The sequence below is a fragment of the Mercenaria mercenaria genome, chromosome 1 (assembly GCF_021730395.1).
Source record: "Mercenaria mercenaria strain notata chromosome 1, MADL_Memer_1, whole genome shotgun sequence".
Classification (NCBI taxonomy): domain Eukaryota; kingdom Metazoa; phylum Mollusca; class Bivalvia; order Venerida; family Veneridae; genus Mercenaria; species Mercenaria mercenaria.
Window position 1 is genome coordinate 107,984,196 of NC_069361.1, and position 21,314 is coordinate 108,005,509.

Below are 21,314 nucleotides of genomic sequence, written 5' to 3' on the forward strand. Positions count from 1 at the left end.
TTTATTCAAAGTCATTGAAAGTTAAGTTTTGAGATCTGTGTGCCAAACTGTACAAGATCTCCAAATTCCATTGTTGTACCTTAAAAAGAACAAAGTAGGTCTGTAGGTCAAAACAAGGTCACTGAAAGTCAGCATCGAGATGTGTTCAAAACTGTACACGTGGTCAAAATCTTATGGCAATATCTTAAACAATAGCTCTGCCAAGTGGGGCAATATACCCCCAAAGGGTTATATCAGAGGAGGATGGGAGCAAAATTTAAAGAACTTGACTGTTGAAGCCCAAAGGACAGGAAGAACAAAGGGAAACAATTAAAAAAAAAATTCTTAGTCCACAGAAAAAAAATCTAAGTCCACAAAAAAAATCCTTACCAGGTACAGATATGTCAAGATACACCTAAAAATTGGAGGTACCATCCATGTTGTACCACAGAAAAGTGATCTCGGTTTTTCCCTAATAAAAAAAAGGTTACAAAAGAAGCTATTTAAAGTAACATAAAAGGAAAGTAATTCAATAAAAAAATTATTGTAAGTGAACAAAAAAAGGGTCTGCAAAATAACAAGAGATCACACAGTGATCTTGGCGCTCACCAATGTGTCATTTTTGTGTGTTCCAAATTTCAAGACTTACTGACTAGCTCAAGGTCAAATTTCATTTCCGTACACAACACTGTGCATGTGGTCTAAATTCGAAAGCTGTAACTTGAGAAATGTGAAAGTAGGTCACTAGATCAATTTCAAGGACAAAGTTCTTTGTACACAAAACTATGCATGTGCATCAATTTTGAAGACTGTAGTTTGAGAAATTTGAAAGTAGGTCACTAGGTCAATCTTAAGGTCAAAGTTTATTTCGGTACACAAAACTACAAGTGGTCCAAATTTGAAGGCTGTAGCTTGAGAAATGAGAAAGTAGGTCACTAGGTCAAAATCAAGGTCAAACTAGAAAATGCTTTTGTAAAAAAGCGCATGTCTCCCCCAATGCAAAGTCCTAGAGGCAAGAAGTCAATAGGGGTCAGGAGCGAAAGTCAAAGAGACACTGATGGTTGGCTGCAATAGGGATCATCTACTTGGCATGTCCAGTCATCCCGCTAAATTTCAACACTCTTGGCCTAGTGGTTCTCAAGTCACTGTTCAGGCTCCTGTGACCTTGACCTTTAATCAAGTGACCTCAAAATATATAGGGGTCATCTACTCTGCATGTCCAATCATCCTATTAAGTTTCAACATTGTAGGTCAAGTGGTTCTCAAGTTATTTCCAAAAAATGATATTACATGAACAGGCCACTGTGACCTTGACCTTTAATAGACTGACCCCAAAATCAATAGGGGTCATCTACTCTGCATGTTCAATCATCCTATGAAGTTTCAACATTCTGGGTCAAGTGGTTCTCAAGTTATTGATCGGAACTGGTTATCAATGTTCAGGCCTCTGTGACCTTGACCTTTAACGGAGTGACCCCAAAAACAATAGGGGTCATTTACTCTGCATGAACAATCATCCTATGAAGTTTCAACATTCTGGGTCGAGAGGTTCTCAGGTTACTGATTGGAAATGGTTTTCCATGTTCAGGCCCCTGTGGCCTTGACCTTTAACAGAGTGACCCTTAAATCGTTGGGGGTCATCTACTCTGCATGACCAATCATCCTATGAAGTTTCATCATTCTGGGTCAAGTGGTTCTCAAGTTACTGACCGGAAATGGTTTTCCATGTTCAGGCCCCTGTGACCTTGACCTTTGATAGAGTGACCCCAAAATCAATAGGGGTCATCTACTTTGCATGACCAATCATCCTATGAAGTTTCAACATTCTGGGTTAAGTGGTTCTCTAGTTATTGATCGGAAATGGTTTTCAATGTTCAGGCCCCTGTGACCTTGACCTTTGATGGAGTGACCCCAAAATCTATATGGGTCATCTACTCTTCATGGCCAATCATCCTATGAAGTTTCAACATTCTGGGTCAAGTGGTTCTCTAGTTATTGATCGGAAATGGTTTTCAATGTTCAGGCCCCTGTGACCTTGACCTTTGACGGAGTGACCCCAAAAACAATAGGGGTCGTCTACTCCAGCAGCCCTACAACCCTATGAAGTTTGAAGGTTCTAGATCAAATGGTTCTCCAGTTATTGCTCGGAAATGAAGTGTGACGTACGGACGGACGGACTGACGGACGGACGGACAGGGCAAAAACAATATGTCTCCTAGGGGAGACATAATTTCACTTCACAACACAAATCTATGCATGTGGTCCAAATTTAAAGCCTGTTCCTTCAAAAATGTGAACGTAGGTCACTAGGTCAATATCAAGGTCAAAGTTTGTTTCGGTACACAATCCTATTCATGTGGTCTAAATTTGAAGCCTATAGCTACAGAAATCTAAAAGTAGGTAACAAGGTCAATCTTAAGGTCAAAGTTCATTTCCGTACACAAAACTATGCAAGTGGTCCAAATTTGAAGGCTGTAGCTTGAGAAATGTGAAAGTAGGTCACTAGGTCAAAATCAAGGTCTAATTTTATTTCGGAATACAAAACTATGCATGTGGTCCAAATTTGAAGCCTGTACCTTCAAAAATGTGAAAGTAGGTCACTAGGTCAATGTAAAGGTCAAAGTTTGTTTCGGTACACAAAACCATGCATGTGGTCCAAATTTGAAGGCTGTAGCTTGAGAAATGTGAAAGTAGGTCACTAGGTCAAAATCAAGGTCAAATTTTATTTCGGAATACAGAACTATGCATGAGGTCCAAATTTGAAGCCTGTACCTTCAAAAATGTGCAAGTAGGTCACTAGGTCGATGTAAAGGTCAAATTTCATTTCGGAACACGAAATTATGCATGTGGTCCAAATTTGAAGCATGTACCTTCAAAAATGTGAAAGTAGGTCACTAGGTCAATGTCAAGGTCAAAGTTTATTTCAGTGCACAAAACTATGCATGTGGTCCAAATTTGAAGGTTGTAGCTACAGAAATGTGAAAGTAGGTCACTAGGTCAAAATCAAGGTCAACTCATGTCAAGGTTCATCTTGCCACTCAAAACCATACATGTGGTCCAAATCTGAATGTTGTAGGTTATTGACAAGAAGTTTTTATAAGTTTTTCCCTATATAAGTCTATATGAACCATGTGACCCCCAGGGCTGGGCCATATTTGACCCTAGGGGGATAATTTTAACAAACTTGGTAGAGAACCACTAGACGATGCTACATTACAAATATCAAAGCCCTAGGCTTTGTGGTTTGGACAAGAAGATTTTCAAAGTTTTTCCCTATATAAGTCTATGTAAACCATGTGACCCCCGGGGCGAGGCCATATTTAACCCTAGGGGGATAATTTGAACAATCTTAGTTGAAGACCACTAGACGATGTCACATACAAAATATCAAAGCCCTAGGCCCTGTGGTTTTGGACAAGAGGTTTTTCAAAGTTTTTCCCTATATAAGTCTATATAAACCATGTGACCCCCGGGGCGGGGCCATATTTCACCCCAGGGAAATAATTTGAATCATATTGGTAGAAGACCACTAGATGATGCTTCATATCAAATATCAAAGCCCTAAGCTCTGTGGTTTGGGGCAAGAAGATTTTCAAAGTTTTTCCCTATATAAATCTATGTAAATTATAGAAATAAACAAAGGGCCATAACTTACTAAAAATTTGTTGAACCAGTCTGATTTTCAGGGGGACACAACTAGGGTACCAATACATCATTCTGACAAAGTTTGGTCAAAATCCCCCAGGTAGTTTCTGAGGAGATGCGATAACGAGAAATTGTTAACGGAAGGACGGACGGAATGACTGACGGACGGACGGACGGACGGAAGGACGACGGACCACGGACGCAGAGTGATTTGAATAGCCCACCATCTGATGATGGTGGGCTAAAAACAAGAGCACCACAATGCAGAGCAATATACACACGAAACAAAGTCATACGACCTTTTACCCCCCGAGTGTGACATTGACCTTAAAGCGAGCCATCTGAAACATGCGCTCTGCACGTCGTCTCCGTGAGGTGAACATTTGTGCTAGTTTCTTTAAAATCCTTCAAGGGGTTCAAGAGTTACAGAGCAGACACAAAATTGCTAACGGACAGATGGACGGACATCAGCGTCATAACATAATATGTCCCTTCAGGCCTATAAAAAGAAGAAAGTAGGTCAGTAGGTCATAGGACCATGTAAACACTAAGGGACATTAACTAGTTATACTTAACAGCATGTGAGATATAATTGAAAATTATTGAAGTTTTTCCAATGTAACTGTATTCAGATTTGAAACATGGACAGACGGAGCGCTATCCAGTATAGCTATCTGGGGGTATAATAAGTTACATGACAACTGTTCTTAAGAAAATTATTCAGTAAAAAATTCTGACCTCATCAATAATGTAACTTGACATAGATCACATAAGCAAACATGTTCAAAACTGGCGAAAAATGTCTTTACGTAATACTGGACATGTGATGATGTTGTGCAATTTTTGATAAATCAAGGTCATGTTACTATTGCAAAGATTTGTCCTATCTGGCCCACAACACAACCTAACCAAGGCCTTACTGGAATATACATTCATTCTAATTATGGTCAGGATGTTGATAGGGCTGAAATGGTGAAGCAAACCATTTGTGAGGAAAACTTGACAAGATTTCTCTACTCGATGAACTTTAAGAACCAAATCTATGGTAAAATTTAATATTCAAAAACACAGGAAATATATTCTCCAGAAACTTTGGAATCTGTAAAAAATATATGTGTTGATGTCCACCTATCATTGCATCCTTAACATCCTGGTCCATTCAGTTTACATCAAGCACCTAGTACTCAAGTTTTATCTAGTATCAACCCATACAGTTTTCTTTTTATCTGCATACAATGCCTTCTTTAAATCTGTCTGTCTAATCTTTACTCAGAAACAGTTTCTAGTATCAACCAAAATCCACGCAAAACAGGTTCCCATCTCAAGTGTCTGTTTCAATTTGCATATTTCACTTTTTCTCGTATCAGTCTTGTGTCTGTTTCCATAGATATATTTCAGACAGCATTCACATCGGCTTCGACGTCTAGCTTCTGGCACTTAGCTGGCGGCTCATCTGCAACAAAAATACAGCTTTATTAAGTTCTTTCAATACCAGTTCATATTCAAAATGATGGTTCCTTTTCAAAACATTACACAGACTTATGATGTGTAAATACCAGTCATCATAATTATAATGTATCAGGTCTGAATCATTTTTTCCTAAAAATACAGGAAATTTTATCGGATACATAAGAATTTTGCTACAAAAACCTTCAATGCTGGAGCAGAAAGCACCCAAGTAGTTCAGAAAGAGATGAACAGACTTAAACGGATGTGCCTCCTTGTGAATTTGAAGTCTAGTCTGTTACATATTAGGAAAACAAGGCAGTCTGAAAGACAGCTAAATCCCCCGCCACTGCTATGGATAGTGAAAGGGTAAACCTTTGACGTTTAGCTGTGACCTTGACCTTGAACTGACACGGCTGACTCATGAATTCTGCACAACGTCTTGAATAGGTCATTATTTGACCCAAAATTCATGAAAATCCTTCAAGGGGTTTAGGACAAACTAAGCTCAAACCTTTGACCGTGAGTTGTGACCTTAACCTTGAGTTGACATGGCTGACTCATGAGTTCTTGATGAGGTGATCATTTGACCCAAGTTTGATAAAAATCCTTCAAGGGGTTTAGGAGATACAGAGTGGACACAACATGGAAGGCTAAAACCTTTGACCATGAGTTGTGACCTTGACCTTGAGCCGGCATGGCTGACTCCTGAGTTCTGCATATCGCCTTGGTGAGGTGATCATTTGACCCAAGTTTCATATAAATCCTTCAAGGGAATTAGAAGATACAGAGCAGACACAAAATGGAAGGCACAAACCTTTCACCCTAAGTTGTGACCTTGACCTTGAGCCGGCATGGCTGACTCATAAGTTCTGCATATTGTTTTGAAGAGGTGATCATTTGACCCAAGTTTTATAGAATTCCTTCAAGGGGTTTAGGAGATATAGAGAGGACACGAAATGGAAGGCTAAAACCTTTGACCATGAGTTGTGACCTTGACCTTGAGCCGGCATGGCTGACTCATGAGTTCTGCATATCGCCTTGGTGAGGTGATCATTTGACCCAAGTTTCATATGAATCCTTCAAGGGAATTAGAAGATACAGAGCAGACACAAAATGGAAGACTCAAACCTTTCACCCTAAGTTGTGACCTTGACCTTGAGCCGGCATGGCTGACTCATAAGTTCTGCACATCGCCTTAATGAGGTGATCATTTGACCCAAGTTTGATGAAAATCCTTCAAGGGGTTTAGGAGATATACAGTGGACATAAAATGGAAGGCTCAAACCTTTCACCCTAAGTTGTGACCTTGACCTTGGGCCGCATGGCTGACTCATGGGTTCTGCACATCGTCTTGACGAGGTGATCATTTGACCAAAGTTTGATGAAAATCCTTCAAGGGGTTTAGGAGATATAGAGTGGACACAAAATGGAAGGCTCAAACCTTTCACCTTAAGTTGTGACCTTGACCTTGAGTCGGCATGGCTGACTCATGGGTTCTGTACATTGTCTTGATGAGGTGATCATTTGACCCAAGTTTTATAAAATTCCTTCCAGGGGTTTTGGAGATATAGAGCGGACACGAAATGGAAGGCTCAAACCTTTTACCCTAAGTTGTGACCTTGACCTTGAGTTGGCATGGCTGACTCATGGGTTCTGCACATTGTCTTGATTAGGTGATCATTTGGCCCAAGTTTTATAAAATTCCTTCAAGAGGTTAAGGAGATATAGAGCGGACACAAAATTAAAGGCTCAAACCTTTGACCTTGAGTTGTGACCTTGACCTTGAGCTGACAAGGCTGACTCATGGTTTCTGCACATCGTCTTGATGAGGTGATCATTTGACCCAAGTTTCATGAAAATCCTTCAAGGGGTTTAGGAGATATGGAGCGGACACAAAAGTGTTACGGACAGACGGATGGAAGGAAGGACGGACGGACGTAGACCATTCCTATAACCCCCCACCACTTGTGGCGGGGGATTAAAAATAAAACTATTTTACTAGTATTTGGAAGGGATTGACCAAACCTTAAGACAAAGTCCTTCCTTCTCAATTTGACCAAGGCAGACAAAATACCTACCAAACACCCTCCATTTTATATAAAACAACATAAACTAAATAACAATTTTATCACCTTTAGTACCTGAAAAGTAGTTTATGTTTAAAACAAAAAAGGGGGGGGGGGGCGATTATTTGAAACCTAAACCTTGGTGAAATTGATTAAGGCAATATTAACGGTGGGAGGGACTTTGTCCCATTCACCTTAATTAAACTAAATGCAAACAAGACAATTTCGCAATTACCTGAAATGTAAACTAGGTGCGTGTCCCCTGTGACAGGCAGGGGGGAGGGGGGTGGGGGCTACTTCACATGTTGATATTCATGGAAAGTTTGAAAAATGAAAAATAAAAAATGGGGTGGTTTTGGGTAGATGTTCAGGCTGAGGGTGGGGGGGGGGGGGGGGGGGGGGGGGGGAGGGACTGGGTGGAGGAGGGTACAACTTTACATGTTGATAAATATTCATGGAAGGTTTGAACATTTTTTAAACAAGAGCTGTCTGATGACAGTGCAATGGACTTTTCTCAATGCTTGACTTTGAATTAACTATTTTAAGTTTCAAGTGAAAAGCTTTGATAGTAACAGAGATATTTGATTTTATCAAAAACATTAACCAAACAATTCTAAGTTAAAAGAGGCAAAGCTCTGTCAAAATTCAAATTAGAGTTACGGGGATCGTTCGTCTCTCCTGGTGTAGACTTTGACAGTAAATCATATTTCAGGTTTCAAGTTGAAGCCTTAATAGTAACAGAGATACATGTATTTGACTTTATCAAAAACTTTAACCAAAAAATTCTAAGTTAAAAAGAGGGCCATGAAGGCCCTGTATCGCTCACCTGACCTACTGACCTAAAGATCATCAAGATTAACATTCTGACCAAGTTTCATTAAGATATGGTCATAAATGTGGCCTCTAAAGTGTAAACTAGCTTTTCCTTTGATTAGACCTGGTGACCTAGTTTTTGACCCGACATGACCCAGAATCAAATTGGACCTTGAGATCATCAAGATTACTATTCTGGCCAAGTTTCATGAAGATACAGTCATAAATGTGGCCTCTACAGTGTTAAGAAGCTTTTCCTTTGATTTGACTCAGTGATCTAGCTTTTGACCCCATCTGACCCAGATTTGAACTTGACCTATACAGCCTCAAGATTAACATTCTGACCAAGTTTCATTAAGATATGGACATAACAAGAGGGCCATGCAGGCCCTGTATCACTCACCTGACCTATTGACCTAAAGATCATCGAGATTAACATTCTGACCAAGTTTCATTAAGATATGGTCATAAATGTCTCTAAACTGTTAACTGGCTTTTCCTCTGATTTGACCCTGTGACCTAATTTTTGACCCCACATGACCCAGATTCGATCTTGACCTAAAGATCATCAAGATAAACATTCTGACTAAGTTTCATGAAGATAAAGTTATAAATGTGGCCTCTAACAAGCTTTTCCTTTGATTTTACCTAGTAACCTAGTTTTTGACATCACCTAACTCAGATTAAAACTTGACCTAGAGATCATCAAGATTAACATTCTGACCAAGTTTCATTAATATATGGTCATAAATGTGGCCTATACAGTTTTAACTAGCTTTTTTATTTGACCTGGTGACCTAGTTTTTGATCCTACATGACCCAGATTCAAATTGGACCTTGAGACCATCAAGATAAACATTCTAACAAAGATGCATGAAGATACAGTCATAAATCTGGCCTCCACAGTGTTAAGAAGCTTTTCTTTTGATTTGACCTGGTGACCTAGTTTTTGACCCCAGATGACCCAATATCAAACTCGTCCAAGATTTAATTGAGAGTAACATTCTGACCAAGTTTCAATAAGATTGGGTCAAAATTGTGACCTCTAGAGTGTTAACAAGCTTTTCCTTTTATTTGACCTGGTGACCTAGTTTTTGATCCCAGATGACCCAATATTGAACTCGTCCAAGATTTAATTAAGAGCAACATTCTGAGCAAGTTTCATTAAGATTGGGCCAAAATTGTGACCTCTAGAGTGTTAACAAGCTTTTCCTTTGATTTGACCTGGTGACCTAGTTTTTGACCCCAGATGACCCAATATAAAACTCGTCCAAGATTTTATTGAGGGTAACATTCTGACCAAGTTTCATTAAGATTGGGCCAAAATTGTGACCTCTAGAGTGTTAACAGTCAAATTGTTGACGACGGACGGATGACGACGGACACAGGGCGATCACAAAAGCTCACCTTTGAGCACTTTGTGCTTAGGTGAGCTAAAAATTAACCAAGATCTGATATTTTCTAAGTCCAAAAGGGGCCATAATTCTTGCAAAAAGCAGAATGGAATTATGTTTCTTGCTGTACAGAGTCAGCTTTTGATGGTGAACAAGTGTTGCAAGTTTGATTTTTGTTTGTTTGTTTTGGGTTTAACGCCGTTTTTCAACAGTATTTCAGTCATGTAACGGCGGGCAGTTAACCTAACCAGTATTCCTGGATTCTGTACCAGTACAAACCTGTTCTCCGCAAGTAACTGCCAACTTCCCCACATGAATCAGAGGTGGAGGACTAATGATTTCAGACACAATGTCGTTTATCAAATAGTCACGGAGAACATACGCCCCGCCCGAGGATCGAACTCGCGACCCCGAGATCCGTAGACCAACGCTCTTACCTACTGAGCTAAGCGGGCGGGCTTGCAAGTTTGAAGGCAATAGCTTTGATAGTTTATGAGAAAAGTTGACCTAAACATAAAACTTAACCAGGCAACGCCAATGCCAGCGCCGGCCAAGTGATGACAATAACTCATTTTAAAAAAATCAGATGAGCTAAAAAGGGGCATAATTCTGTCAAAATTCAATTAGAGTTTTAGGGATTGTTTCTCTTGGTGTAGATTTTGATAGGTAACAAAAATTTTCAGTTTCAAATCAATAGCTTTGATAGTAACAGAGAAGTGCTATATATATGGCAATTTCTGCTTCATAAGACCTAGAACTATGAAACTTTAAGTGAATTTAGATCACCATATTGTGGTAGTGCACACACACTTTCATCAGGATCTTTTTAATAACTTAAGACTTATTGCCTTTTAACTGTTTAAAAAATCAACATATTGTATACAACAAACTAACCAATTGGTAGAATTTAATTAAACTTCTTTCATTTTTTCCATGAACATTTATTATCAACATGTGAAGTTGTGTACCCACACCCGGTCACACCAACCACTCTGGTCCAAGCCCCTCCCCCCACCCCACAAAAAAGCTTTTTTTCCATTCCTCTGCTCGACTTTCAAAGAAAAAGTAGAGCTAGTGCACTCGCCTCAGCGTCAGCATCGCCGTTGGTTAAAGTTTTTAATCACAGTTAAATATCAAATTATAGACAACACTAGAAACTTCTAAGGGCCATAACTCTGGTGTTACTTGGGCAACCTGACTGACACTTGACAGACCACTTTTTCCTATAGAGGTGAACACGTATATGAAGTTTTATTTAAATAGTCCAAACCACTTCCTAGATATATATGGCTCCAGACAGATGGACAATGCCAAAACTATATCCCTCTGCCTTCGTCTGGGGATAAAAAGAACTTTGTCGACAAGAATTGTTTGTAAAACACATATGCCTCCCATAGTATTCTGCCCCATTTTCAGGTGTATAATGACATTGAACTGTGATTTTTAGAGCTACCCAACTGATAAAAATACTGTTAATACTGCCCTATCCATACCTGTCATGTAAGTCTGCAAGTCATATGACCCATCATCTGTACTTGTTCCACACAAAATTTCTCTAGTAAGTTTGAAGGAAACACACATCATCCACTTCTGTGGAGCTACATCTCGAACAAACCTCAAAGTGATATCCTCTTCTTTTAAGCCACCTATCACATCTATTACCCGATGTTTAAGCTCTACATTCATATCACCACCCCACTTCTCTGAAGCATCTGCCAAATTTGTAAAACAGTAACAATGGGCAACTGGCAAGGGAACTTTATCATTAAAATTTTCAACACCACTTAGAAGACCTTTAAATGCATCAAGGAATGTGTATGCTAAAGCCGGAAGATTCATGAGCACTGCAATACCAGATATATTTGCTACATTAACTTCTTCTGTCTCAGTTCCTTCTGAATAGATGGCTGTTAATCTATCTTTCACAACAGTTTCAATAAACTCTCTACCATCTAAATTACTGCAGGTAATTAGACTTGAGTCACAATTATTCAGCTTTATATTTTTAACTAAACTTTCATATGAGTATGGATTTAAATCATTGGCATACACTGTAGCTCTTCTTTTTGTAGCTGGAACAGAAAATGGTCCAACTCCAGCAAACACATCAAAAACGATGTCACTATACTTCAGGTTCTTAGTCATCCTATGATGTTCTGTGCCTGTGGAAATATAAAATAGTTATGTCAGCTGTAGTTACGAAAAAAGAATTTTACAAATATATTTCACTCTGCTACTTGGAAACAAGCACTGATAACAAGGAATCGGTAAAACGAAATGATGCTCCCTGATGCGTGTGCTTGTCCCAATATGGAGAATAACGTATTTACAACAAACAAAAAATGGAGATAATAAAAAGAAGAAAATTGAATAAAGGGAGATAATTAAAAAATAGGTAGAATAGAGTTATGGTTCTTTGACACTGCACTTCCCATCAATGGCCTCTATCATTTTGTGAAGTTTCAAGAAATGCCATTAATACTTTTCAAGTAATGCTCCAAACAGGTCTTATTTTGTGTAATAACGGGAGATAATTAAAAGAAACTAGGTAAGGTAGAGTTATGATTCTTTAACACTGCACTTTGTCTCAATAGCTTCTATGATTATGTGAAGTTTCAATCAAATGCCGTTAATACTTTTTAAGTTATACTCCAGACATAAGTTTGACAGGCGGACAAACAAAATATGTTTGGGTAGAGATCTATATTATATACATGTATACAAGTACATATTTTCATATGTGTGCTCCTTCATGAACATCTGGGATAAACTTGGGTAGACAAATAGAGCACAACTTTACATTGTGTTACATCTTCATGCACATTACGGTATGTTTAATAGATGTTTTCTTGTAGGTTTATGCACACCATGCTAAAGAATGTTTCTTGTCATGAGATAATTTATTTACTTATTTATTTGGGTTTTACGGCGCACCAACACAGTATAGGTTATATGGCGTCAAACAATATTATCTACAGCAAATTGAAATATTTCTTCAGTTTCTCATACTGCGGAGCATACAGTTTATATTCGGATGTGAATCACTAATGATTATGCCAGTTTTCAGACGTGAATGAGTTTGACATAATATCATACTGAAATTAAATGAAGTAATAATTATGTCATGAGTTTGACAACATCCAACTAAGAATTCAAAGCTCAGTCTACATACCAGAGGTTCTGAGAGTCTGATCATGTTCAAAACGAAAGTTATCATTACAATCTAATTTGATAATGCCTTAGATGTTTTTGTCACCATGTGTGAAAGCTGTCAGTTGAGGGAACAACTTTGAAAAAATATTCGTGTCTTTAAAGTTTATCTTTAAATAGTGCTGAAAAAAACAACAACAGTTAAACTGTTACCAAGCCTTGAATTCCAGTACACTTTTGAGAAATCTAATTCAAAAGTGAAGCCATTCTCCTTGGCTTGGGTTACAAAATTATCTTCCCCTGCCATTAATTCCATCTGAAATGTGCGGAAAGTGTTGTCGATTGTGTTCAGCTTATTTACAACTGTTTTCACTCCTGGAACCTTGTCAAGTAGCACCTCACCTGCAGAAAGACAAGTTGAAAGAATTATAAATTAATGTTACTAACAAAATGAAACTTGTATGTCATAAAGTTTTATTATGCCTTTTTTGTATATACAAAGAGCTATAAAAATAAATAGATTGGCAACTTGAAAGGCATATAGAGCAAATCTCGCCAAAAACGTGAAAACTGAATGAGATCTCGTTTGCAGGAAATGACGCATTCTCCACGCGCCATTTTGTATGCAAAAGCAATTATTCATCGGTAACCATATCACCATATGACCATGCTTCTTTTGATGGTAAGAAACGTGTACTTTGTGTCTTAAGACTATTTCACATTAAACTAATGATATTTTAGAAGCTAACATGTATTTTAAATGTAGTTTTAAAGGTACAAATTGTAAATGTTTTTTCGAAGATAACGCCAATTCAGGCTCTGACAGGAGATCATGCGAGATAACTGCCAGTTGCCAATCTGTGTATTTTATACTTACTTGGTTTATGTTAGAGATATAAAGGACTGTTATCTTTCCCTACAGTAGTCTATTAAAAATTAAAGGGACTTGCCTCCAGATAGTTCGACAACAATAAAAATTATTTTTTTTAAATATCTGGAAATAAATGCTGTATTTCTTAAGAAAGCTTTAAAACTTAATTACTGACAAATATCTATACTTTGAAGTCATAATTCACTAATTCTGCTATAGCGCTACTGGTTACGAGGACGGGAAAATGTATCTATTGCCGCGGCGGTTCGAGGTTCGATTCCCGACTCAGTAATTTTTTTTTCTTGATTTTGAATTTTTAAAATATTTTAGAAACAAAAACTCATATTCTAATTTTGATATGACCAAACTTCAATTGAAAGAAAGATTATTTTTAGCCAAATCTGGAGGTCAATGCCGTTAACATGAACCAGGGTATTATTGTACGAATTAAAGTTGTGACTTTCTGTTACTAGAATACAGAAAGTTATTACCAGTAAGTAACAAATATACCAGTACTTGTTGGAAAACTCATGTCTGAGTCTTATCTAACTAGAGCTATCACTAAAGGTGATGAATGTACCCCCTGCATGCACTGACACAGTACATTGCAATTTGACACACACAAGACTGCATAATTATGTGGACTGTATGTATATAGACTGTATGTATACAGTATAGTAACAAAAAACAAAGTCCCATAACTATGCAGAATATTTATCTAAAAGAATGTAACATGCACCATGCACAACTAGGGTTGGTACTGATCACTTGTGTGAAGTTTCATTAAATTGTGTGCAAGGGTTTGGTAGATTAGGCACGCACAAGATTGCATATGCAGACTGTATGTACATAGTATGTTAACAAGAAACAAAGTCCCATAACTCTGCAATTTTTGTCGCTGAAAGAAACTAACATGCCCCATGCACAACTACTGTTGATACTGATCACTTGTGTGAATTTTCATTAACTTGTGTCAAGGGGATGAGGAGAGATGGTGCGCACAAGATTGTGTCTATGTATATAGTATAGTAACAAAAAAACAAAGTCCCATAACTCTGCAAATTTTTTTTCTAAAAGGACCTAACATGCCCCATGCACAACTACTGTTGGTAATGATCACTTGTGTGAAGTTTCATTAAATTGTGTCAAGGGGATGAGGAGAGATGGTGCACACAAGATTGTGTCTATGTATATAGTATAGAAACAAAAAAACAAAGTCCCATAACTCTGCAAATTTTTTTTCTAAAAGAACCTAACATGCCCCATGCACAACTACTGTTGGTACTGATCACATGTGTGAAGTTTCATTAAATTCTGTCAAGGGGATAAGGAGAGATGGTGCGCACAAGATTGCGTCTACGGACAGACGGACAGACAGACGGACAGACAGACAGACAACCTGAAACCAGTATACCCCCCCTTACAACTTTGTTGTCAGGGGGTACAATAATACACCAAAGCAGATTATAGTAAAACATGACTTAATACACTTTCTTACATCCAGAACAGGTAAAAAATTCACATTCACTTACCAGTCAGGGGTGAAACTGTTTTAAGTTATGTAACCTATTTCAGTTACTTTTTCAAGCATTTTATAACCTGTATTAGTTATAAAATATAGTTAACTCAGCTAAGTTATTCAAAAAAAGTCTTTATTGCTGTTCTCACAAAGTGACCTTTAAAGTAAAATTAGTAGCAAACTGTGGTTAATCAAATTCTCTTTTAGTCTGATCATGACCTGATAAGCATAATGGGATGTTAAGAGTTTTATAAAGGTATCCTCGCGTGACCAGTTTTGACGCCCTTAAGAAATTATTTGTCACCTTACAATGCTAATACCTAATTTCAATTAATAAATGTCTTATTCAGATTTAACAAACCTTGAACTAAAGAAAGATATTACAATCTAGCCAATTTATCCATTTATTTTTCATTGAGCTGACATATTCAGCCATGCATGAAAGCAGCCATATTTGTTGAGAGGGACCTGAAACGACGCCTCTGATTGGTTGCCTTATTTTATCTCTATAACACAGTGTTGGATCAAGTACAAGATAAATGTGATGGGCAACCTGTCTCTGCAATATGTAAACACATAAGTAAATGAGTTTTCTAAGTTTTATTTCTATGTTTACCTCATTGTTACAACATAGTTATACAAACATGTACATGATTTAACTATATTAACTTGTTTTACTGTTCATTTATTCTTCAGTAGAACAGTGTTGACATAAAAATTCATTCAGGTTGGGAGTAACATCTGCACTTCCTCTGTGGAACCTGAAATAAATAAATCATATTTAAACTAACTCATCCCCAACCATTTATGCAACTAACAGCTATATACATCCAATTAAATTTCAATTAATAGTATTATAACGCACTTAATAGACATAGCGCGTACCATATGCTTAAGGGTGAAAAAAATACAAAAATAGACTAGCTTCACATGAATATCACGTGACCAAATAAAGAAAACAATGAGCCTAGCAGATGGAGGCCATGGATTTTCCCATGCTCATTTTTGCAAAGAAAATAGCTTTAAAAGTTTAAGAAATTTTTGCATTAGCTAAAACAGGTAAAAATCTAATGGATTAGATAAAATTTGATAATTCTTACCTTTGCATCCCTCACTTTCCACATAATTTTTGGAAGCGATAGATATACGTGTGTACTACAGTAGTATGTATAGTAAGTGACGTCATCGATGTCGCTTGCGCGATTGGGAAGGAAAACAAAGATGGCGTCGAAATAGGTCATCGTCAAAACAGGACCCGCTACGATAAAGGTAAGTTTTATTTACCGTCGCTTGGTGAAACAATTAACATAAGCTCTAAAGAGCTTTTCTGCGACCCTATATTAAGAACAGTTAAAACCAATGACACCTCATCCCCCAGGGTTCAAGCTAGCCCAGAAAAATTGGGAGAAGTGACTTCTCCCTTCAGTGAAAATAGGGAGAAGTTTTCTCAGAACAGGGAGAAGTGAGGCTGCGGGTCAAAACAGTCATTAATTAAACCGTATATTACAGTTTTGATGGTACAGCACAAAGGAATAACATTTCAAAACAACACATATTTTACTTATAAATAAGTACAAAATGCCAAGTATCAAATACAAACACACACAGTGAGCATGTATTTATGCAGTAGTTTGAAACATTCATAAATAATACTAAATCACCATCAGTATTATAACAGGCATGTGTAGTGTTATTTGCTGTTCGGCTCATGTGTCATGACCCCTTGCATTGCATTATCAAATTTTGCCAGTCTACATAATTTTATAACACAGTGCGATTTGCCGCGCTCATCTTCCTTCCACCAGTCAAAACTAACAATAGAAAATTATTTTTCAATTCTTATCCATGCACACCCCTGTTTCAAACCCCAGCTGGTCAAAATCCGGATATCCAAAATTTTATGTCCGGATACTGATACACTCATAAGCATTGCCCAATTCTCGAGTCTAAAGAATATATTTGACAAATTGTGATGATGGAAAGAAAATTTAACGGCACTGGACAGTATCTAATATCAAAGTCTACAATGACAATACCTTTTATTGAAGAAAATTAAGAAAAATGTCCATGAAATACCGGCAAGTTGTCACCGCGAGCAGACATTCTGACAGCCTACTTTCGTTTTCAAAAACTTTAACAAAAAGATAAAAGCTAATGTGTTCTTATCTAAAATTGATTGTGACTGATTGAAATTAAATACATGTTGTCTGAATTTCAATTTAATTTATGTATAACACGAGAATATTTACGTCTGGCAGCCGCAATTAAAACCATACATTACGAACAACTCTGGTTATTATTCAGAGCTTTTCTTTAGGCCCTATCGGTCAATTTGCGATGGGCTATCATCCTATAATCAGCTACTGACTCTTGCGCCGACATACTTGTGTTTTTGTTTTTATTTACCCTACTTTTGACAGTTTTTAGTTGTTTGTTTTCACACGTGATGCACACACTTTTTATCCGTGATGCACAAAATCAATTAAAGGCAATTTTGTTTCGCCTCGTTTGATTGGTGTTTCCAAAGTTTTCGACCAATTAAAATCATCCTAACGATATTCGGTGATAGGCGGAGCATACTTTGTTGACACGTGAAGTTCACAACCCGTAACGGGAGAAGTTTCGCTAATTGATTATGTAATGTTTTTACAAGCTGATTAGAAGCTGATAGATGTGATATATACATGTATGATAACTGCCTCGGGCGCCAGATTTTAGGGCGACTTGTTTTTCGCTTTTCTGTACAAACAGAGCGAAGTCATCAGAAAAAAAGCGACCACTTCGCTCACGTCGCCTAGAAGCGTGGACCCTGATCCCCAGCAATTTGCTGGTACCCATTTACAGCTGGGTCGACTGAGGCAATCGTGATAAAGTGCCTTGCCCAAGGACACACCGCAATGGGAGTAGCCAGGATATAAACCAGGGGCCTTCACCTCCGTAGGAAAGCGTCTTAGCCCTCTCGACCAATGCGTCCACTTATTATTTTGTAGCTTTAAATCTTTTGCGTAAAGCTTTATCAGCCTTGCGTAAAACATTTTACTGCATAGCTGGAAAGATAAAAGTTCAAGGATTCAGGCAATAATTGCGTTAGTCTCATTCAAAATGAGGAATTGGCACAGGAGGGCTTTGTAATATTTTATGATAACTGAAACAAGTTATGAAAGAATAAGCAGTAACTCAAACAGGTTATAAACTGCTATAACTTGAAACAGTTACACCCCTGACTGCTTACTTGGGTATCAAATTAAACTTGGAAAACAGCTCCTTTTCAATATTATGTTTGTTAGCTTACCTATGATATGTTTGTATGGTAATGCTTGGTCTCTGAGGTTGAAATGTGCAATATGGCCAACTTCAGAAAAGCCTGTAACATTGTCGCAATCATCTGGCATTATAGCCTGCATAACTTCTTGAAAATTCCAATTGCTATATGACATTTTCAAGTCAACTATTTCAATGTCATTGTTGCGAGTATTTTCATTTGCTAGGACATTCTTTATTTCATCAGGCAATTGATTCAACAACTCCATTTTTCTCGGATCCAGGAGGTACCTTTTGTGGCTGTTAAAATCTGGATCGCATTTCTCTAGTTCAACCACTGGTGAAAACCCTTTCAATTTCAATCCATATTTCTTTAACTGCTTTGTGACTTTTTGCAGATTTTTCACTGGAACAGTAATTGCAGGAACTTTAACAGTATCATCAAACTTTGATCTGTCCAAAGTTGTCATGCCCTTTACACATGCTGGAGGTTTAAACTGTTGTTTAACTGAATCCATTGCATTTATAGATGGAGTCAGTCCCAGTACTTTAAACACATTTAAATCGAATGATCCAAATATTGTTATGTGGGTAACATTCGCAGTGTTCTGTCTGCTTTTACGTTTGGTATGTTTGAAAACATCATGATCCTCACTTGGACATGTCCGGTGTTGTTTAAATTTCGGAACAATGACAGCTCTATATAACCTGTGTCTCAGTTTGAAAAAAGCTCTGCGTATCATATGTCCAAACAGTCTTGTTGGTTAGTTATTCCTTAAAGTTTTGTCATTAAAAAAATAAAATGATGAAAATGTGCGAAATTGATTTCCCCGGAAATACAAGGGAGTAGAAATTAATGCACTGTTAGATAGAATGTATATTTTGAAAAAAAAATCGTAAACTTAACTTTTGAGATAAAGTACTGTATAGTACTGTAATAGATATGTATGATTTAAAATATTTTAAACTTATAATAATCTGTAACATAAGAGTATAACAATAATAATAATAAATAATAACTACCCTTTAGGTCAGATGCCACTAAAAGACAGGCCTAAATGCCGTGCTTTTAGTGACCGGTATACATAATGTCCAGATTTTAACAAAGAACTGATACTACACAAGATCACTACCAATCAAAGAAATATAAAATCCATTTATTTTTATAGCTCTTTGTAACAATCAAATGTAAGCCTCCGCAGGTCTAGTCACAAGTAGTCCATATATAAATAGTGCTTATCTTTTTCCCTTTCCGCGCGCCCTTTCTCAGTAGCATCGTGTTTTCTTTTACTCCAACGCATTTCAGTATGTATCACTTTGCATTCTATCGAAATCAGCATGTTCCTATCGCATACTATGTTTTTCAAAGATTCAATGATTTATTTGATCTCATGGCCCGAGAGGGCATAAGAGAATACAAACATAAAACAACAAATATGACAAAACATGTCAGGAACAAAATTACATAAAGATTTTGCAACTAATCCTATTCCAGGCTACCCTGGATCATTTATGAGTACTGTATTCATTAAATACAGTAAATTTGCATATAACTATAATAATACAGGATAACCATGAACAAACTATTGAGTGACAAAGACTTTAGTTACAGCTAATGACATATATAAGGAAGATAGTTCGTTAAAATTTCAGCATTATTAATTTAACAAATTGGGCTAATTTAATTAAGTTGTTTTTATCAGTGCTACACATTAGCTTTTGAAAATTCGTCAAATTAGGGTTCTGAAAAGTATTATGAGGGATATAAATTTGTCTGTCATTAACAAAATAATCACACTTAAAAAGATAGTGTGATTCACCCCCTATTTCTTGTCTGTTACAAAGTGTACATAGTCTGTTTTCTCTGGCAATACCAAAGTGTCTATTGTGTAAAATGGTGGAGTAAGAATCTAATGTTTTGAAAATAGAAATTGAAAGAAGCGAAAAGGAGTAAATTCATTGGGTTACATTAAACGAACTGTAATTTTCTTCTATAAAGGTAAACACCCACTTGTCTTCCTTTTTTGTGTAGCGATAAAGTTCTTTATGGTAATATAAGTCGCTGAAAATCTGATATGCTAGAAAATGTTGACCAACCGTTTTACAGTGAGTGGATTTTATATAAAATAAAGAACAGCCGGATTTAGTGGTGTTCAGCCTATATTACTACTTAGGTCTTGTACATTTATATAGTGTTGCAATTTTCATAAACTTTTAAAACCAGTTCTCTATTTTCTAGGACATACGACAGAAAATTGTTTCTGATTATGGCATGGTCTCTTATATTTGCATATATCGCCTATTTTGCCAGGAACCCACAGAATGTAAGGATTACGTACAATCGCTTTCAGTGTGAGCACAAGTTTTTAAGACTTTTTAAAAGCTGCCTTAACAGGCTATTATTTTATAGGCTCTGTTTTTACTTACAGAAAAAATACCACAGACATACACGTCTCTCTTATAATATGTTGTGTTTACAGGAGAGATCTACTTCACTTTTGGCAACTGCTGCAAAACGTGCGTCTCTGCACAAGAACCAGTAATAACTGTATCTGAGTATTGTATAAATGAGCGTGTTTGAGCCCTTCTGCCGCAGCTAACACAATTGAAAATTTTACCATTGTCATTTGCATTTTAACTTTTTTTTCCTTGACTTAAGTCTCGAAAAATTGTTTAAAAATCAAGCCGTTGTTCACATTCATGAAATGAAAAACATATAGCTGATACAATTTACTAAATGGTACATTTGTTTTAACGATAAGCTAGTACTGTATCACTTATATATCTTCATTTTTAATAGTTCAAATGTTTTTAAAAGAAATAATAGTTTCTACAAATGTACCTTCCTGGTTCAGGAGAAAGTCGGGCAAAATTGTATTTTGTTATTTTTGCAAAAAAGATTTTAGAAGAGACATCTGCTTTATTGTTTTACCCTTCTCACATCTTCATGAATATTTTTTTAATCATATTGACTACAGTTCGTATATAACATTGAAAATATCATTAAAAGTACTCATAAAAATCTAACACATGCACACGCATACGCACACACACTTGGAATCTGTATTTTTATCAACCTGCAGTAAGATGCACGAAAACATTGTGAATAACACCTTCATACGCATCAAATGAGGACGCCATGACCACATTAAGAGGAAGGTCATTCC

The 21,314-nt window shown here is 37.0% G+C and overlaps 1 protein-coding gene across 1 annotated transcript; it reads right to left on the reverse strand.

Annotated features, from left to right (window-relative positions):
* Positions 1 to 4,663: 4,663 nt before the first annotated feature.
* LOC128547399 (tRNA (guanine(37)-N1)-methyltransferase-like) lies at positions 4,664 to 18,983 on the reverse strand. The gene is made up of 4 exons (XM_053520136.1): positions 18,179 to 18,983; positions 12,710 to 12,898; positions 10,840 to 11,508; positions 4,664 to 5,077 (listed from the first exon to the last, which is right to left on the reverse strand). Exons 1-4 carry the CDS (start codon positions 18,888 to 18,890, stop codon positions 5,019 to 5,021), a joined length of 1,629 nt encoding a protein of 542 aa, XP_053376111.1. The 5' UTR covers positions 18,891 to 18,983; the 3' UTR covers positions 4,664 to 5,018.
* Positions 18,984 to 21,314: the final 2,331 nt, after the last annotated feature.

Coding starts and splice junctions, on each gene's coding strand:
- LOC128547399 (XM_053520136.1), bottom strand. CDS start 18,890: ATGATACGCAGAGCTTTTTTCAAACTGAGACACAGGTTATATAGAGCT. Junction 12,899..18,178: donor ACCATACAAACATATCATAG/GTAAGCTAACAA, acceptor GTCTTTCTGCAG/GTGAGGTGCTACTTGACAAG. Junction 5,078..10,839: donor CTTGCAGACTTACATGACAG/GTATGGATAGGG, acceptor TTTTTGTTGCAG/ATGAGCCGCCAGCTAAGTGC.